At 40.7% G+C, this 14598-nt stretch overlaps 1 protein-coding gene across 1 annotated transcript in view; it reads left to right on the top strand.

The window, feature by feature from the left end:
* Positions 1-14598, top strand: part of PCCA (propionyl-CoA carboxylase subunit alpha) — a 285773-nt gene that overhangs the window by 205518 nt on the left and 65657 nt on the right. Inside the window, exon 20 of the mRNA XM_080356435.1 lies at positions 4467-4565. Coding sequence (XP_080212561.1) covers positions 4467-4565 — 99 coding nt within the window. The remainder of the gene's footprint in view (positions 1-4466; positions 4566-14598) is intronic.

The following is a 14598-nucleotide window of genomic DNA, read 5'->3' as shown; positions in this document are numbered from 1 at the left end:
TGAATATTTGTAAATCTCCTATGAATAGTAGTGTCTGTTGTCCTGTAAGGTAACATCTTCATGGGCAGCTATCTTGATCAGAGAAAGAATTCAGCCAGTCTGCAGAGGATAACTTTTCATTGGATTGATTTGATCGACTAGGGAAAAGCATCACTTCTGCTATAGCACGAGGTAGAATTGAGGGGTGTAAGTAGGAGTGGCGTAACCCAGTAGTCAGGGCCGGGACTCTCTAGGCCAGGCATTAAACCAAAAGCTTCAAGTTAAAGTCAAGCTAAACACTGTGCTGGGAGGCAAAACTGGAACCGTGGGATTAAGTCAGCAGCCTTAAGTTAGTCAGACTTGAGGCTGGCATGAGGAACTTCAGGCGTAATGTTTTGAAGCATCAGTCAGGAAACAACTGGTCAGGCTGCCCTCCAGTCTCCTGGAAAACCACCTTCATTTCCAGAAGAAAAAAAAGTGACATGTGCCAGATGTATGTGAGGCTCTGCATTAGTAAATTAACAGGGCTGTAACACTCAGGCTTGTGCTACCTCCTTTAATTGCCTGACATGCATATAGAATGCCAAATGATGTTCTCGAAAGGAAACTGAATGCAGATGATGCTTTGCAGCTCTTTGCACTATTGGTTAGCTGGTACCCATCATGCTGAACATCAGGAACTCAGTTCACAAGAGGTGAAGGCGCTGCTACTTATGTAGTTCAGGTGCATACCAGCAAAAGCCTGCATAGTTGTCACAGTAGAGTAAGCTGTTGACCTTTTTCTAGCATCGTGTCTTGGACTTGTCATTCTTCTTTCTGAGACTGCATTTACAATAGCTTTTGAATTAGAAATAATTGTAAAGGAGGACCAGGACTACTTTTATCCTTTATGCACTTACACAGGGACAAACAATCCTATTTAAAAAAAAAAAATTAAAAATCCACCATGACCATGCCACATTGACATAGTGTAGCAATGATTCAAATAGCTATAGTTACTACAGAGTAATTCCCTTATGCAACACAACAGGATGTGCACGTGTGCATTCACACACGTGCACACACTTGGAACTGAGTCGTTTAGGCTAAAGCTGGACTGTGTAGCTGTGGTGTAAAGTATTATGTGGCCCTCTGCATGAGGGATTTGACTGGGATCTCCTCCTTACAGTTCAAGTGTTAGTATCCATTGTGTGATGATTTGTTCCTGGTTGTCTTATGATCACAGAGACAAAAGAGGAAATAATCAATGTAACTCTTTTTTAGTCATCCCCATGTCCCCCTTCAGCCCCTCAAGACTAAAGCAAAAAGGCCATGGTTCTATTGCAGTATTTGTTAGGTTCCATTATCATATCCATCGCTAGAGGAGGAATGAAGGCAAATGCAAACTTTTAACAAGTTCTTTGGACATATTATGTATTCCCCTACCTTCACCAACTAACCTTGCTTGGCTGTTGGCTGCTGAGCTACTAGGTAAAGCATTGATTTGATTCCAACCCCCATCTGTGGTGTTTTGTTTTTTTTTTTGTTTGTTTGTTTGTTTGTTTTCTCTCCTTCCTCTGCTTTCCCCTCATTTGTAGTGGAAGTAACATGCTCACTACACAGGAAATTTCTTACCTTCAGTCCTTGTTCATTTTCTCTGATGGCCTGACCTCCTGACTTTGTTATCCTACCTATTGGAGCTGTGACAGCCAACTTCCTTGTGATCCTCTTGGCTTCACATTGTCTTCCCCAGTTGCACATATTGTGGTGATTCTCAGGTGAAAGCATCTAAGAGCCTGCAGCTCTGTTCTGCAAGAAGACTGCTGCAACTTACTGGGGTATGCATTAGTTCAAATAACACTTTTTCCCCCTGGTCCCGATCCTTTATTCTTTCTTGAACAGGGAAAATACAGCAGAGACAATATATTGTCTGCTATTTTTTGCATACAAGCAGCTTTAATTTTCCTAGAGTGCCGTGGTTTGTTTAGACCTTCTTTCAGGGTGGTTTCCACCAGAAATATTTTGATAGTAACATAATCTAGAATCAATGATGGCTAGACTTGCATAGACCCTTGTGAGGGATTTTAAACAGGTCATTTGCTGCTGTAACACACTTGGTTTACTTTTGTTCATCTGTACAGTGATAAAAGAGCTAATGATTAAATTGAGTTCTGTTGTGGAGGTATTGACTTGCATCTTGCCACTGAAACACCTTTCCCTAGGACTACAGGTATCAGCTAGAGATTTTCTGAGGGGGTGCGTGTAAATCCCACAGTGCAGCAAGCCCACTGTACAGTTGAAATGTCTTTGGTGGCCAGTAGCCTGGTATGCTGATATCCCTGACATTCTGTGTGTGATTCTGTGATGCCTTTATAGAATGTCCTGAGCTGGAAGGGACCCACAAATATAATTGAGTCCAACTCCTGTCCCTGCACAGGAAAACCCCACAGTTCACACCATGTGTCTGAGGGCTTGTCCAGTCTCTTTTTGAACACTGTCAGGCTTGGGGCCGTGACACCTCCCTGGGGAGCCTGTTCCAGTGCTGCACCACCCTCTGGGGGAAGAACCTTTTCCTCATGTCCAACCTAAACCTCCCCTGGCACATCTTCCTGCCATTCCATCAGGTTCTGTCACTGGTCACCAGAGAGAAGAGATCAGCGCCTGCCCCTCCTCCTCCCCTTGTGAGGAAACCATCTCCCCTTCTTCCCTGGAGAAATGTGGTAGAGGTTGTTTTCAGACCCAGACTCCAGTGTAGACAGTCTTTCTTTGGTTATAGCAATAGTGATAGAGAGCTTTTTAAGTAATTGTCTTCCCAAAGTTCAATTACTAATCAAACAGGGGTGAGATGGAGCCTCGGATTTGCTTTTCTCCATTTGGAAAGTGGTGTTTGTTTTGTTTTGTTTTGTTTTTTCTTTTCTCTCTCTCAGGAGTTTGTGAAATAAAGACAGTATTTGCTGATTCAGGTTCCAGCTGCTTTGCAGCACTCTGGCAATGCAAACCAGCTGCCGGTCTGGTTTAACTTAAGCTGGGTTTATGGCTGGTTTGCATCACTGGAGCAGTGTAAAGTACCTGAAGCATGCCAGCTAATCTGGCCTATTGGTGAACCGTTATAAATGACTTGTTTTTCTTCATGTTCTTTACATGTCACTTTATTTATAGTTAAAGCCCCTAGAAATTGAGTAGATTGTATCACTAAAAGACAGATTTTTGTGTTCTAAACTGAAGTCTATAAAATTAGAGGTTCTTTAAGCCAGAGTTTTTCTTCTTAACTGAAATAAAATTATCAAATTACACATTGCTTGTCTGCACTTGTCTGTTATGGATTTCTTTTAAGTTACACTAAGATTACAGTTGCCTGTTCTTGTTATAAGACGAAATAATGATTAGTCTGAGATCTAAAAGAGCAGGGTTTATAAGTTTTATTTTGCAAAATGTGGGCTCAGCTTTTATCCTAGATGGAGTATTTTTTTTCTGCTTGACTAAGAATGTATGCAATATTTCCCTCATTATCAATATTGTCTGTAATTTACTGATTGAAAATATTTTAGAGATTCCGAGAGAAGAAAGAAATCAGCTGACCATGATTTTTGTTCTGTTTATAGTAAAACATATAACTGAAATGATATTTACCTACCTTGGGTAGCATGATGAATGTTCAAAATGTGCCACAAATATTAACCACTAATTATATTAGTCCTTGTATAGTGTGTATTGTTATTTTTTTCCCCATGATCCAGCTCTTTCTCTCGTACTTTTACAGTGTTGAATGCATGATGTGTGTTTTTAAACAGTATTATACAATGGAAGAATAAGAGAAACGTCATTAAAGCTACTCTGTTCTATGCTTTCTTCAGAACTCAGGATTTTTGCTCTTCACATAAAAATATTTTTGTATAAAGATTACAGGATGATTTTTAAATGATGTATTATTTGTGGATAAACATATTGGCATTCAAGTCAGGAATTGTATTCCTCTGATCAACTGTATATTGGAAGAAAACATGACAGAATTTGCAAAGTTTTTTGGACTTTGAGGCAAAACACTGAAGAATTAATTACTGCCTCCTATTAATTAAGATAACAATGCAAAACCCTTCATTAGAAGCATAGGAAAAGTTCTTCCTTGGTCCTTGGAGAGAATATTATATGCAAGCCCCGTTGTGTGGGTTGCAAGGTGTCACTGGAATTTATATGCATTACTTGTCTAATTGCAGTAAATGTAGCATGTCCAGATAGGTTTAAAAGTTGGATGGCTGTTTGCTACTTGCTGGAAATCACTTGAAACCTTGCTACTCAGAGGCAGCTGTTCACAGGTCCTTCACCTCTCCCCAGAGAGAGCTGGAAGACTCTGTTGTTGGACCTTGTCTTTTATGGCAGAAGCAGTAAACATGACAGGTTGTTTGGGAGCCATCTGTTTTAAAATGGTTGCTGCTTTGTATGCAGTAATGAACTTGAGATCAGTTTTCTGTCTGTCTTCATGGTAACAGCCTTGTTTGGTGTCACAACAGGTGGAAGTTGATGGGATGAAACTAAACGTGACCAGCGAGTGGAACCTGGCTTCACCCTTATTGTCTGTCACCATTGATGGCACTCAGAGGACTATACAGGTAAATCCACCAACGCTTCATTTGTAGAGCTGAGGTAACCAGCAGCCTTTGGGTATACAAATAATAGCAAAATGTGGGGTCTGAACTTTTGATACATCATAAAAATTATGTGGTGTGCAAGTAACATAATCTTTCTACTTGGAGTGCATCCAGAGCTTCAGTGAAGCGAACTTGTCTCAGACTTACTCATATAGAGTTTTGAACATAGAATCATTCTGATTGGAAGAGACCCTCAAGATCCTAGAGTCCAACTGTTAACCTAACCCTGGCACTAAACCATGTCCCTAAGAACCTCATCTGTATGTCCTTTAAACACCTCCAGGGATGGTGACTCAACCTCTTCCCTGGGCAGCCTGTTCCAATGCCTGACAACCCTTTCCATGAAGAAATTTTTCCTAATATCCAATGTAAACCTCTCCTGGTGCAACTTAAGGCCATTTCCTCTTGTCCTATCACTTGTTACTTGGGAGAAGAGACCAACACCCTCCATGCTACAGCCTCCTTTCAGGTAGTTTTAGACAGTGATAAGGTCTCCCCTCAGCCTCCTTTTCTCCAGGCCAAACAGCCCCAGTTCCCTCAGTTGCTCCTCATCAAACTTGTGCTCTAGGCCCCTCACCAGCTCTGTTGCCCTTCTCTGAATTCTCTTCAGCACCTCAATGTCTTCCTTGTAGTGAGGGGCCCAAAACTGAACACAGGTAAATTGTTGCTTGTTTTAGCCACAAATCTACCCCAGTTGCTAGAATCTCTTTACTTGATGACTGTGAGGAGATAGTTACTTAATCACTTAAAAAATAAAGAACAGATTACTGTTTACAAAAAGGTTGGCTCCTGCAGTAAATTATTCTCTTCCTCATGTTTGGATTGCATTCCGCTTTTGGGCCTTTACAGATTGGAAGTTGCAGGACAGTGCATCTTACATATGACATGCTTTTGTATATGCTTTTATGGAATGTGATCAGTTCCATGACTTGAAAAGAAAAACGTAGAAAACATCCCAAACCTATTTGTTTCTGAGAAAAGTCTAAAAAGGTTAATGCAGTGTTCCTTCTGAGCAATAATATGTTGAAAACCAACTCCAAACAAAAGGATGTACCTTTAACTGCCATGCAAATTTTCTGAAGGCAATGCTAGTCAGGATTTATATACCTCTTGAGAAATCACTCATTTATAAAAGTATATTGATCCTGGAAGTAGTGAAAGGAAAAGAAAAACTTTGAGTTTTTAAAAATGTTTTTATATAGAATGTTAGCTGTTTATTTTGTATATATTTATCAGCGGTACAGTGGTCAGATTTCTGATAATTTGCAGTGCAATATGTGAATTTTTTCATTCTCACCTCTGGTAAATTACCCAAATGAAAATGTTATTTTTGGTGTGACTGAATTTAAAAGATTGCAATTTGAAGATGAAAAAAAAAGTATCTTTCAAGGATAGTGTTAACTAAGAAAGAAATTTTCATCACATGTCCAGGTAAATTCTATACTTAAGTTTTGTACATTTCATGGAAGGTTAATGCCAGTGTCAGGGCTTGCATATGTCTAAAATAATTTTGTATTGTAAAGTGTATTTCTGTATTTTAATACTGGTCCTTTTTTGCTGCTGTTTTATAAAGGAAATTCCTGATTTTGGGTAGGAAACAATACTGATGTATGAACATACAGTGTCTGTCTAGGAGAAAAGCATTATATTTAGAAGACAGAACCATATTCAGAAGGCCTCATTGCAAAGTATGTTTTAACTATATCACAGAATCACAGAATGTTAGGGATTGGAAGGGACCTCAAAAGATCATCCAGTCCAATCCCCCTGCCAGAGCAGGAACACCTAGATGAGGCTACACAGGAATGTGTCCAGGTGGGTTTTGAATGTCTCCAGAGTAGGAGACTCCACAACTCCCTGGGCAGCCTGTTCCAGTGCTCTGGCACCCTCACGGAGAAGAAGTTTTTTCTCAAATTTAAGTGGAACCTCTTGTGTTACAGTTTGAACCCATTGCCCGTTGTCCTACTGCTGGTTGTCACAGAGAAGAGCCTGGCTCCATCCTCGTGACACTCACGCTTTATATATTTGTAAACATTAATGAGGTCACCCCTCAGTCTCCTCCAAGCTAAAGAGACCCAGCTCCCTCAGACTTTCCTCGTAAGGGAGATGCTCCACTCCCTTAATCATCTTTGTTGCCCTGTGCTGGACTCTCTCCAGCAGTTCCCTGTCCTTCTGGAACTGAGGGGCCCAGAATTGGACACAATATTCCAGATGTGGTCTCACTAGGGCAGAGTAGAGGTGGAGGCTGGATACAGGTCCCCATATACTAATAGCAGTAAAACCTGTTCATTAAGGTGTAATATTTGAACTGGCACATAAAATTAGTTTTGAAATCAACGATCCTGAGATCTGAACATGCTCTCTTTCTAGGAGCTGAGCCAGCAATAGTGTTACTTGCACTCCTTGAGAATGACCATGTTGTATGAAATGCTGCAGGGCCAGCAATGAGCTGGCTGCATGGTATCCATCCAACAGAATGTGGAATAAGCACATATGTTGTTTCTTTCTCAGATGGTAATCTCTAAGTCATTGCTTTTAGCAAGGAAACCCAGTAGCTGGAAAAGTTATTAATATTTTGGTGTGCGTATGTAAATTTATGGGAACCTTAAACTTGACCTCTGGTGTCCTCTCACTGGAATCTAAATTGGTTTTTTGGTTATATATTTCTCTAGACTTGCCCTGCTGTAAGAACCAAATTAGACAAGTGTATTCCTGTAGGTCAATTTGTCTCCAAAAGCAATTGACCCTTAAGTCTCAAAGTATCTTCTTTCAGCACGACTTAGCCTAGAGCCATTTAAGCAACAAATATGGATGAATCGAATAATTCCAGCTGTGCTTTATTAATTTTCAGCCAATCTAATTTCTCTTCATAGTTGGTTTCATTCTTCTAAATTTGCCCAACCAAATACAGTCTTTGTGAACATTAGATTTCTTTGAAGGTTTGATTTATGCACCTTGGGCTCGATCCTGCAGTCTGGCCCCAATCCAGCAAAGCACTTAAGCATGGGAGCAGGAAATAAATAATTTTTAAATGTTTTGGTTTAAAATGTATTTATGTAAATTATAGTCTAGACATTCAGATTGTTGCATACCTGTCGCACGTTTAAAAATAAGTAATTAAGCATGCTCCTGTATTTCCACTCCTTGGCTAAAGGCTTAACATGTAGTAGAGCAAAGCAGAGTTAAGAAGACCTATGAATTTAAATGCCAGGTTTTCTAAGACTATTTGTAGAGCGCAGGACCTGGGAATACATCTGACACCTGAGAAAGAGGTAGGTGCCCTGGTCACAGTCTGTCTAGGGCATCCCAGGGCACAGCCAGGATGCGTGGCAGCCCCCTTCCTCCCTCCTTCCCTCCCCTCCGCGGTTGTTCCCTTTGCGAGGAGGCCCATCTGTGTGCAGCAGATGGGCTCTGCGGAGGTCCTGGCCAGGTCCCCAGGTGATGGAGGGACCAAGAACCCTGGGGTGTCCTGCAGGTCCGCTTGGCTGCAGCAAAAGGGCTCTGAAATCTTTGTGCTACTTTGGGGAACTGTGAAATCTATATGATACTTATATGAAGCGATGAACTGATGGAAACCTGGGGGTCATTTGAGCAAGAGACTTCTGAGGTACAGTCTCCAGGGATGAGGGTATAGGCACACCCTGTGGCATTTCTTGAAAAATGCAAATTCCGTTATTATTTTGTTGTTGTTGTTCCTGTTTTCAGTAATTCCTCAGCTTATCCCTGTTTCTCAGCATTTTCTCCACTTAGGGCTACACTCCACCTCTCATTTGGAGAGGCTGGATTTGACACGTTGTGAAGTGTAGGTTTTTGTCCACCAAGCAAATGATATTTTTGTGTGCAGAAATACTTTGCCAAAGTTGTTTGTCCCACCTGTTTCCAAATATGTTAGTGGCTCAGAATCTGACTTACACCTAGCTATTGTGAATTCAAAATCTGCCTTCGCTGAAAATCGGAGAAGTAACAATAGGCATGGGATTATGATGTGTCTTCCTGAGGATTCAGATTTGAAGGGATTGTCTGTTATTTAACTGAAAATACATTTCAAAAATACATTATATATAAAACATGGTTTGAATATGATATAGGCTTTCAGGCAATATTTAGAATAAAAATAAATAAACAAGCTGCTTCATGATTCCTCTGAAGAGCAAGTGGAGAAGCGGAGGTTGATTGAGTTGTGGAAAAAAACTGCAAGAACTCCAGTGGAAACTGGAAGGGAGAATGATGGTTCAGAATGGCATCCTGGAAAGTAACAACAGCTGGAAGAGAGGCAGCAGGAGTATATTGGGACAACGAGGGCATTTATGTTCCTCTACCTCTGCTCCCATGAACAAGTAGGTTGGATTTCAGTGAGCCCTGTGCCTGCGAAAGTTGTTGCCTATGATATCTTTTCTCCACACATGCCTATGAACTGGGGAGGGAGTAGAAGCAGAGAAGGGAATAAGCTGCCTTTTCCCTAGAGCTGAACATCACCTTTTATTCTCTCATTTGAACCAGAATATAAGGGGACCTGAAGGTAAATCAATGAATCCCTGAAGTCCAGCAGATGGACTTGAACCTAACTGCAAGTGTGTGCTCACTATAGTCAGGTTGCAAGTAAGTGCCTTCTGCTGGGACACTGTGCAGGAAGATCTGATATCTGCAGGGAGGGCAGGTTGCCCAAGAAAAAAAGTGCATGTAGGAGATCCCTAAACCCTCTTTGCTTTGGCACTACTTGTGTGTGACCAAATTCTCGAGAACCATCCCCCCGACCATTCAAATTCTGAGGCTGCTCTGTGGCAGTACTACATGGGCAAATGTTACAGCTCCTTAGTGCTCTGCTTTCGTTGATCCCATCATCAAACACTCAGCCCATCCTTATATATCATTTACTTGCAGACAGTTCCCTGTAGCAAAAAGATTCTGAGTCAGAATAAATTATTTGTCACCATGTTTTGCCAACACTTGTACCTCTTTGTTATATCACATGCACCCAGTTTTTCCACTGACATGTTACCATAGAATCATAGAATGTCCTGAGTTGGAAAGGACCCCCAAGGATCATTGAGTCCAACTCCTGTCCCTGTACAGGACAACCCCACAGTTCACACCATGTGTCTGAGGGCTTGTCCAGTCTCTTCTTGAACACTGTCAGGCTTGGGGCCGTGACACCTCCCTGGGGAGCCTGTTCCAGTGCTGCACCACCCTCTAGGGGATGAACCTTTTCCTCATGTCCAACCTGAACCTCCCCTGGCACATCTTCTGCCATTCCCTTGGGTTCTATTGTTGGTTGCCCATGCTGGTTTCACAGCTCTGCTACCTTGCCATAATGAAACCTCCCACCCTCTGAAGGTAGTGCAGGCATTCTGCCTGGACCCTGGAAAACCCTTGATGGCTTTTGGCAGCTTCAGAAAAGCATTTTTACGGTGTCACTAGTGATACCTTCTCTTTGTATGTCCTGGCTTTCAGGGGATTGGTCTCTGCTGAACTGAAGCTCTGTAGGACATAGACAAAACTCAATTGAACAAGGTCCTGAGCATCTCATAATTACTTTGATGTTAACCTTGCTTTGAACAGGGAGTGTGACTGCCTGGTTGCCAGAGGTCCCTTCCAGCCTTACTGTTCTGTGACTTTGTTGGGCATCCCAAACTCTATGGTAAAAACGTCTTTATCAGTCACAGCAAGGTGTAATTAGGAAAGTAATGGAGTTACTAAACCAAGAACACAGTCCTGTAAAGCTGATATCATCAGTCTCAAGCTTCAAGTGTTTTTGTGAATGAAATAAATGAAGATTTATCAGTGGAATTTTCTTTGCTTACAGTGTTAACAGAGAAATCAGTTATGGCATCACTTATTTTTTTCATTTAATTTATTTATTGCATCAACAATTGGAGCAGGAGGAGTATATTCTACATCCTGGGATGTGACAAATTTAAGTGCTTCTCTGATACAATGTTTCTTTTGATTATTATTTTGGTTTATAAGAACAGAAAAAATGAAAATGCTGTAGGTTATGAAGCCTTTGTTCCTGGGAAATGTCTGACGTTCTGGGAAATGTCTGACAGGAGAACAAAGCCTATGCCCAAGTATTCATTTCCTTCAGCCCCGTGGAGAATTTTTTCTAACATATGTGTAATTTTCTGTAGAAAAATTACCTATATATATTTTTTTTTACTGTTTTGAGATCTCAGATGTCATCTGTGATAATGATATATTATGTAGGTTTCAGGTCTAAGGTACCATTACTTCAGCACACTCATTTTCTTAACCCTTGAAAATTATTTTGGGAAGCTTTAGTGAGCAGTGAACATGAAGACAGTCCATTCTTTAGTGTTGTGTGATTACTGCGCACACTCTGCTGTTGTCATTTACCCAAGATTTCAGAATTACTTTTGCTAGTTGTCTCTAGAAGGGGCACACGCAGTGATCTTCAAATGGGCAGACATTTGGAAATACTGCATCCAAACAGCTATACTGTTGGGTAAACTAAAGCCGGAGTGCGAGCCCCAGCACTGTATTCCTGATGGCCCGTATTGATTAACTGGTACGTCACTCCCTCTCTGTGTTTCAGCCTGTTCCAGTTTGGGTTGACCTAGATGCATCTGTTATAGATCTATACCATGCCACATAGACCCAAGCAGTGAGACTGAGATGGTCATTGCCATTTGTCTTTGGGACCAGGCATCAGGCCATGGCCCTGCTTTACTGAGCAGTGTAGAAACACAGGCTGCCCGTGTTTTCATCTTAGCTCATCAAGCCACAGTCATCTGAGAAAACAGAGCTCAGCCTTGAAACTCCAAAAATGATTGGTGGATATGATACAGAGAAGCTTATTTTTGTCGCCTCACTTGACACTCTTGTGGCATTTGGAACAAGTACAAAGAAAGACTCAAGTATCCCAGGTGGAAGGCAAATACAAAAACCTATTGTATACAGTGTAGTACGCCTTGCTGCATCTCAGGCTTTTAAATTTTTTTTGAAAGTATTAATATATGTTGGTCAGGGCACTGTTACTGTTGTTACTTCTTTCTCTGCATGGATGTTTGTCAAAATTTTAAAAATTATTAATTTTTAAAACGAGCCCTGAATATGTGTATGCCTATATGACAGCAGCATTCCCAGCTCCTAAGTCATGAAGCCTAAAAAATATCAGATATCCTTTATTGTAATCCCAGAGTATTTGTATTAATGTCTACTTTAAATAGCAAGTACTCAAATCTCATAAGCAGTCTGCAATTTGTGTGAAGACAGTTTAATTCAAGTCGATGGTTTGAATGGAGAATGTGTGAAGGGAAGGGGGAAATTCAAGGAAATAAAAGATCATTATTGCTGCCTTTTTTTTTTTTTTTTTTTTAAATGAGCAGCTGAAGCAAAAAGCACAAGTCACCACTTTTACTGATTCTTTCATGAAAACATTTTTTTTTCTCCAGCCAAGTGATCAACTGCTATGCCAAATCAATCCTTCTGGAATTTATTGTCCACTTCTCAGAGAGAGGTCGCCCACAATAAAGCTCTATCTACAAACAACATACTTGACCCTTTTTTTTAAGCTAATGGGATTAGTAATATCCAGTGCTGCTCAAGGGGTTAAGCAAATATTGCTGGTTGTCACAGTACCTTATGCCATATTTTTTTCCAAAGGAGCTATAAATTTTAATGACAGACAATATTCAGGATGAATAACTATAGGGATTCTATATGTGTCCAAAGACTAAAGCGTCATATTCAGTTGTTGACAGACATTGTAACTTGATGATATCTAAACCCTGAAAGACAAAGAATGGTTCCATTGAATATGGTAACACATTTGGAGAGCAAAAGGGAAGGAAGAGGAGAGATGTCAAAGAGCAAGAAAGGACTATGGGTCCTGCAAAGAATCTGTCTCAGAGCAACCATGAACATTATCAGATCTTGAAACACATGGCAGTGTATTACCTGCATGCTGTGCCCCTGTAAGAACAAAACATATTCCAGCACATATTCACACAAGAGTAAAGTTTATAAAAGTCATAGTAATTTTGTGATTTAATGTAATAACAGCAAAAACTTAGAAGTTCACAGGGAGGACTAAACTCTTCATTACTGTAAATAATTGTAAATAGCTGGAAATGTTGGGCTGGAGTAAATGTCTTTTAGATTTGTTCTTTACCAACACCAAATAAGTGGTATTTTCTGTGGGGTTTTTCGGTGGTTTGGTTTGGTTTGTTTTAAAGGAGCACATGGGCATTCTTGGAAGGTGCTCTAGGTATATAAAATAGCAATACTCCTGTAGTATTAATATTAAACATATATATATTTAAAGCTTAGCAAAAAGAAGCAACAAATGATACTTACACTGGATATGACCTAAAGAAATATTGGGAAGGATCTATGTTTCCATTTTTCTGTTTATTTTGAGGGCAGAAATTCCTAAGCTATCTACTGCAGTTAAATCTCAGACATTCAGAGAACGGTTCTTCTTCTAAAAGCAGTAATATGGTGTCTCAGCCTCTTATAAAGGTGCAGTTTGTCTGTGGGGATTGATGCCCTGTAAGCCATTCATGCCGTATGATTGCCGCCTTGCCTTAAACCTTGACATTAGCATCCGTGTTTGTACTGTTTGGGAACAGATTCCATTTAGTCCCTGGGAAAGGACGGGGAGAGCTTCCAACAGGTGCCTCCTGGCAGGATCCCTTTTAAAGGGAAAGACTGCTTCAGCATAGTGCCATTTAGGCCAGTCTTTGACACCTTTCACATGTCAAAATGCTTCAGACACAGCAGGACTTGATCATCTCATTCCCCACTAGGTGATGGCTACCCTTGAAAGAACCTCGAAAATATGGAGGTGCCCTGAGGAAGAACAGCCAGCTGAGGCTTCATCTTCTAAAAAGTGTGATCTAAAACTGATAATGGCTGAGGGCAGAGCAGCACATAAAATCGAGCTAAGTTTCCATCTGTAGTTTAATGCACTAAGGGGAGGAAATCATGGCACCACCAGTGGAGAAGACTAAATTGTGACAAAAGTAGAGAGTTATCCTCTAAGTGGAAAGGCTTGTGAGGCTGCACAAATCTGGAGATATAGTGCAATGTACACAGTCTCCAACATACAAGAAATCTTTGTTGGATAGAATCATAGAATCATTTTGGTTGGAAGAGACCCTCAAGATCATCAAGTCCAACTATAACCTAACTCTAGCACTAAGCTGTGTCCCTAAATAACTCATTTACATGTCTTTTAAACAAACTCCAGGGATGGTGACTCCACCACTTCCCTGGGCAGCCTGTTCCCATGCTTCACAACTCCTTCCGTGAAGAAATTTTTCCTAAAATCCAATCTAAACCTCCTCTGGTGCAACTTGAGGCCATTTCCTCTTGCCTGGGATCACATCCTTAGACTGAGACTTTGCACAGTGGAAAGGGAGTGCTGAAATGAAGTTATGCTTTCTGCAGAGGTTCTAGGAGGAGAGGGAGAAGGAGACTGAGAAAGCCAAAGCACTCCTTGTGTTTTGACAAGAAGAGGACTTCATAGTTTCACAGCTGTTCCTGCAGCTTTCTCCTCTTCTCTGACCGAACCGTGTGACTTCAAACATGGCAGTGATGTAGGTGGATGATGGAGCTTTCCAGATGTCCAAGCACCCTCATGTACACAAAGTCTCATAGATGAGGTACTAGCAGATGAATCTGCTGTAACTTTACAAGGTAAAATACTGTGTTTGAGTTGTTTTTTTCCCCTGACTTCCCTACTGTGAGAATAATTTGGTTTTTAATTAAACCTGGCTGGGGGTGATTCTGTATCTTGCTAGATTGAATTTTCAAGAATTTATAAATATTGACCAAAAAGTGGATAGAATTCTCCGTTTGAAATTCATGTTAAAAGATGTTCCAAATTTCTGGTTGTGAGCAGCTGAAATGAAGGAATAGGGGTTGCGAGAACTTACGCATTCTGACAAACAGCCCCATACTGTTCTTTCACTCAAAATGTTATCTATAGTGTATCTATAGGTTTTCTCTGTGTGTGCGGATTTTTCTCCTT

The sequence above is a fragment of the Nesoenas mayeri genome, assembly GCF_963082525.1.
Source record: "Nesoenas mayeri genome assembly, chromosome: 1".
NCBI lineage: Eukaryota > Metazoa > Chordata > Aves > Columbiformes > Columbidae > Nesoenas > Nesoenas mayeri.
This window is presented reverse-complemented; position numbering and strand designations above follow the sequence as displayed.